This window comes from Pangasianodon hypophthalmus, chromosome 2 (assembly GCF_027358585.1).
Source record: "Pangasianodon hypophthalmus isolate fPanHyp1 chromosome 2, fPanHyp1.pri, whole genome shotgun sequence".
Taxonomy (NCBI): domain Eukaryota; kingdom Metazoa; phylum Chordata; class Actinopteri; order Siluriformes; family Pangasiidae; genus Pangasianodon; species Pangasianodon hypophthalmus.
The window spans coordinates 35,199,061-35,204,060 of NC_069711.1; the positions used below are offsets into that span (position 1 = coordinate 35,199,061).

At 45.4% G+C, this 5,000-nt stretch overlaps 1 protein-coding gene across 5 annotated transcripts in view; it reads left to right on the forward strand.

Moving 5' to 3' along the window:
* Nucleotides 1-5,000, forward strand: part of pik3r5 (phosphoinositide-3-kinase, regulatory subunit 5) — a 40,257-nt gene that overhangs the window by 27,530 nt on the left and 7,727 nt on the right. For all 5 annotated transcript variants that reach the window (XM_053228836.1, XM_053228831.1, XM_053228823.1 and 2 more), the window contains exons 5-11: nt 67-205; nt 700-769; nt 1,032-1,206; nt 1,322-1,490; nt 1,919-1,987; nt 2,187-3,013; nt 4,996-5,000. The exon at nt 4,996-5,000 is cut by the window's right edge and continues 121 nt beyond it. In XM_053228836.1, coding sequence (XP_053084811.1) covers nt 67-205; nt 700-769; nt 1,032-1,206; nt 1,322-1,490; nt 1,919-1,987; nt 2,187-3,013; nt 4,996-5,000 — 1,454 coding nt within the window. The remainder of the gene's footprint in view (nt 1-66; nt 206-699; nt 770-1,031; nt 1,207-1,321; nt 1,491-1,918; nt 1,988-2,186; nt 3,014-4,995) is intronic.

Consider the following 5,000-nt stretch of genomic DNA (forward strand, 5'->3'; position numbering starts at 1 on the left):
CTGTCCACACATGACTCACATCCTGCACACTTATTATCCAATAATGTGATTATGCTCCGCCCCCAGACTCCCTACTGTCCAACAGAGTGTGACCTCCTGGTAGAAGCGCGTGAAGTGTTCCATGCTTTCCTTACGTGGCCTGAACCGTACAGCAGTGTGTGTCACAGTGTTCTAACAACTATACAGCAGGAGCTGAGGGCACCGGGTAACACACACACACACACACACACACACACACACACACACACTTGTATAATCACATACAGTTATTACAGTTACACTGCCACCCAGTGGTGAGAGTCAGTAACTGCAGCCAAACTTTCACCATCAGATGTTAGAAATCTGTCTGTAGGTCAAATATTTTTACTTTGTAGGCGTTAATGTCAGTGTGTATATTACATACTTATTACACACTGTACAGATTCACTCACACACACACTCTTCGGCTGCTTGAAGCTGAGTTTAAAATGTCTCGCTCGTTGAGATTGTCGAGTCAGCATCGAGTCGTTAAGTAAAGGATTGCTAATAGTGAGGTCATGTGATCCGGTCACACGTCACTCAGGATGTGTTTTAGCTCATAGAGTTTAAAAAAAACACAGAACATTGTGAAATAGACACAGCTGAAAGATGACCTGGTGTTCTGTGTGTGTGTGTGTGTGTGTGTGTGTGTGTGTGTGTGTGTGTGTGTGTGTGTGATAGGGATTTCGTACCACAGGTTGGTGAAAGAGGAACAGGGCATCACTGCTGAGCGTCAGCGCGGCAAAACCATGTGAGTGTTCTTCAGGAAACTCGTCCTTCCTGTCTGCTGTTTTACCTTCCGCCTGCAAGTCTTCTGTCCTTTATACACTTTTGATGTCCAAATGGTTCACGTTTTTTTAAAACACACACACACACACACGCACACAGATGAGAACATGTTAATGTATTAACTATTCACTATCCATATTACATACATTTTGAAGCAGCTCTGTTTTCAGTCTTGTATTCCATCATAACTGTTTGTGTGTGTGTGTGTGTGTGTGTGTGTGCAGTACGGTGTTGCTGCTGAACCCAGCTGATGTCCCCCAGACGTTTCTGTCTGTCGTTCAGCAGCTCAGCGCCATCGACGTGTCGCAGAGAGAGATCGGGATTAATCTCATTAAACACGCCTTTCAGTGCAACCTGGGCACAAAATATCACACACACACTCTACACCTCGCACTGCAGGTACACACACACACACACACACACACACACACACACAAACATTCATGTTGTTTATATTAATGCATTGTTGCATTGTGGATTTTAACAAACTCTGTGTGTGTGTGTGTGTGTCCAGTCTCTCAGTGATGATGTACTGTCTCACACACTGTCGTGTGTATCAGCGGTCTTAGAGACTGCGGCGGCCATGACAGACACCAACGCTGCTCGAGCTCATGTACTGAAAGGCCTGGAGGAAGTGCGGGAAAAACTCAATATCCCAGCATGCAACAGCACGACGTCAAACGGTAAAGAGCCAATCGGAGATTAGAGCTATAAACAGTGGTTCCCTCTCCAGCTTCTCTTTTTTTTGTCTCTGCTGAAGTTAAAAAGACAAAAAAAATGCAGAAACTGAGAAACCGCAAAGAAGCGTAAACTCCTCTGTCCTGAAGATGTCAGAAAAGTTCCAGCTTTACCTCTGACTGTTACAAAGCACTGACACTGGAGACTCCTTCCACAAATGTTACATAAACACCTCCTTACAGATCAACCATTACACACGTGTGTATTCTGTGTATTATCAGTGGAGCATCCGCTGTACACGTATCTGTGAAGTGAATGAGCTGTTACTATGGAAACGATAACGAATTAGAATGAGCTCATTAATATAAACCTGCGCTACTGTCAGGAACTCAGCAGTGTGTGTGTGTGTGTGTGTGTGTGTGTGTGTATGCAGGGATGCTGCAGTTTCTGAAGTTACCTACAGCTAAGTGCTACACGATCCACTGGGACACTGATAATTTTGGTGAGTGAATCTGTTTGTTGGTGTTTTACTCAGTTGGTGTTTTATTTGTGAAAACTGTGATAGTAATAAAATAAAATTCCGAATCTTTGGGTGTTAAAAATGTGGGAATGATGTGGCTCTGCATTCTGATGTTGGATCTTTGGAGTGCCGTCTGATCCTCCGTGTATGTCTTTTGGCTCCATCCTCCGTCTCTCCACAGACGTCCTGAGTGAGTTTCTGGAGTCCGAGCCTGACCTCGCCTCGCTCTTCTCTGAAACTCAAACGGAGGAGGATGAGGTTGATGAAGAGGATGCAGATGAAGAAGAGGAAGAAGACGAGGAGGTGGAGATGGAGCGGTACGAGACGGAGGACTGCCTGGACCCGCGGGCGTCCATGTTCTCCACCACGTCCTCTCTGTCCACTGCATCCAAGGACTCCATGTTGTCCACGTCGTCTGACTTCTCTCCGGTCTCCACTCTGTCGTCGTCTTCTCAGGCTTCTGGCACTGACAGTGACTTCTGCGAGGACATTGAGGAGGATCCACACGTCCTGATGCCGAAAGGCAAAAATAAAAACGGCACCGGACTTTCCAAGCGTCTCTCACGCCTGTTTAAACCGCGAGGACATTCTCTCTGCCGCGCTAAGAGTCTGGGGAACACGGACTGTAAAGATAAGAAGGACTTTCTGCCCGCTGCTCGCTCCAAGCGCTCCAACTCCATGCCGCAGCAGGTGCTGACGCTCACGGTGGAGCCGGCGCAGAGCGAGAGCGCGGCCATGAAGCCGGTGTGCTACAGGAAGCGTCCCATCCTCAGCAGCGATGAAGACGAGGACAGGGGCACGGTGCTGATCAGGGTGATGGTGTTCGGGGCCGATTACGTGGCGGGGAAACTGGCGAGGGCGTATAACAGCCTGAGGAAGAGAGAAAAACTTTCACCACGACTCACTAAATACTGCAGGATGAAGTTCTTCTTTGTTCCTGTGAAGAGAGATCAGATAGCAAACGGAGGAGTGAGTCAGATCAGCGCAAGTCCACTCAAAAGTGCACAGGTGAGATCAGACCTGGAGGCTGTCTGTCTCTCTCTGATTGTCTCTGTGTTTGTCTAAACGTCGGTCTGTCCGTCCGGCTGTCTAGCTGTCTCTCTGTCTGTCTCTCTGTCTGTCTGTCTCTCTCTCTGTCTCTCTGACTGTTCATTAGTTCTCTGATCATGTTGGTGTGAATTCTAGATGTTGTACAGCTCTCAGCCAATCAGAACACACTGTACTGATGATGAAGTATTTGAGTGTAAGTGTGTGTGTTGGTGTTGACGGTGACATCAGTTGTTGATGGTGTTGATGGTGTATTTGAGTGTGTGTTGGTGTATTTGAGTGTGTGTTGGTGTTGATGGTGTATTTGAGTGTGTGTTGGTGTTGATGGTGTATTTGAGTGTGTGTTGGTGTTGATGGTGTTGGTGTATTTGAGTGTGTGTTGGTGTTGATGGTGTTGATGGTGTATTTGAGTGTGTGATGGTGTTGATGGTGTATTTGAGTGTGTGTTGGTGTTGATGGTGTTGGTGTATTTGAGTGTGTGTTGGTGTTGATGGTGTTGATGGTGTATTTGAGTGTGTGTTGGTGTTGATGGTGTATTTGAGTGTGTGTTGGTGTTGATGGTGTTGATGGTGTATTTGAGTGTGTGATGGTGTTGATGGTGTATTTGAGTGTGTGTTGATGGTGTTGATGGTGTATTTGAGTGTGTGTTGGTGTTGACGGTGTTGGTGTATTTGAGTGTGTGTTGGTGTTGATGGTGTATTTGAGTGTGTGTTGATGGTGTTGGTGTATTTGAGTGTGTGTTGGTGTTGATGGTGTTGGTGTATTTGAGTGTGTGTTGGTGTTGATGGTGTATTTGAGTGTGTGTTGGTGTTGATGGTGTATTTGAGTGTGTGTTGATGGTGTTGGTGTATTTGAGTGTGTGTTGATGGTGTTGGTGTATTTGAGTGTGTGTTGATGGTGTTGGTGTATTTGAGTGCGTGATGGTGTTGGTGTATTTGAGTGTGTGTTGGTGTTGATGGTGTATTTGAGTGTGTGTTGGTGTTGATGGTGTATTTGAGTGTGTGTTGATGGTGTTGGTGTATTTGAGTGTGTGATGGTGTTGATGGTGTATTTGAGTGCGTGATGGTGTTGATGGTGTAATTTGGGTGTCTGTTGATGGTGTTGGTGTATTTTGAGTGTGTGTTGATGGTGTTGATGGTGTATTTGAGTGTCTGTTGATGGTGTTGATGGTGTATTTGAGTGTGTTGGTGTTGATGGTGTATTTGAGTGTGTGTTGATGGTGTATTTGAGTGTGTGTTGATGGTGTTGATGGTGTATTTGAGTGTCTGTTGATGGTGTTGATGGTGTATTTGAGTGTGTGTTGGTGTTGATGGTGTATTTGAGTGTGTGTTGGTGTTGATGGTGTATTTGAGTGTGTGTTGATGGTGTTGATGGTGTATTTGAGTGTGTGTTGATGGTGTTGATGGTGTATTTGAGTGTGTGTTGATGGTGTTGATGGTGTATTTGAGTGTGTGTTGGTGTTGATGGTGTATTTGAGTGTGTGTTGACGGTGTTGATGGTGTTGAGTGTGTGTTGATGGTGTTGATGGTGTATTTGAGTGTGTTGGTGTGTGATGGTGTTTTGAGTGTGTGTTGTGGTGTTGATGGTGTATTTGAGTGTGTGTTGGTGTTGATGGTGTATTTGAGTGTGTGTTTGGTGTTGATGGTGTATTTGAGTGTGTGTTGATTGTGTTGATGGGTGTATTTGAGTGTGTGTTGATGGTGTTGGTGTATTTGAGTGTGTGTTGATGGTGTATTTGAGTGTGTGTTGATGGTGTTGATGGTGTATTTGAGTGTGTGTTGATGGTGTATTTGAGTGTGTGTTGATGGTGTATTTGAGTGTGTGTTGATGGTGTATTTGAGTGTGTGTTGATGGTGTTGTTGGTGTATTTGTGTGTGTGTTGATGGTGTATTTGAGTGTGTGTTGATGGTGTTGATGGTGATGTTGGTGTTGTTGGCGTTTAGGACGT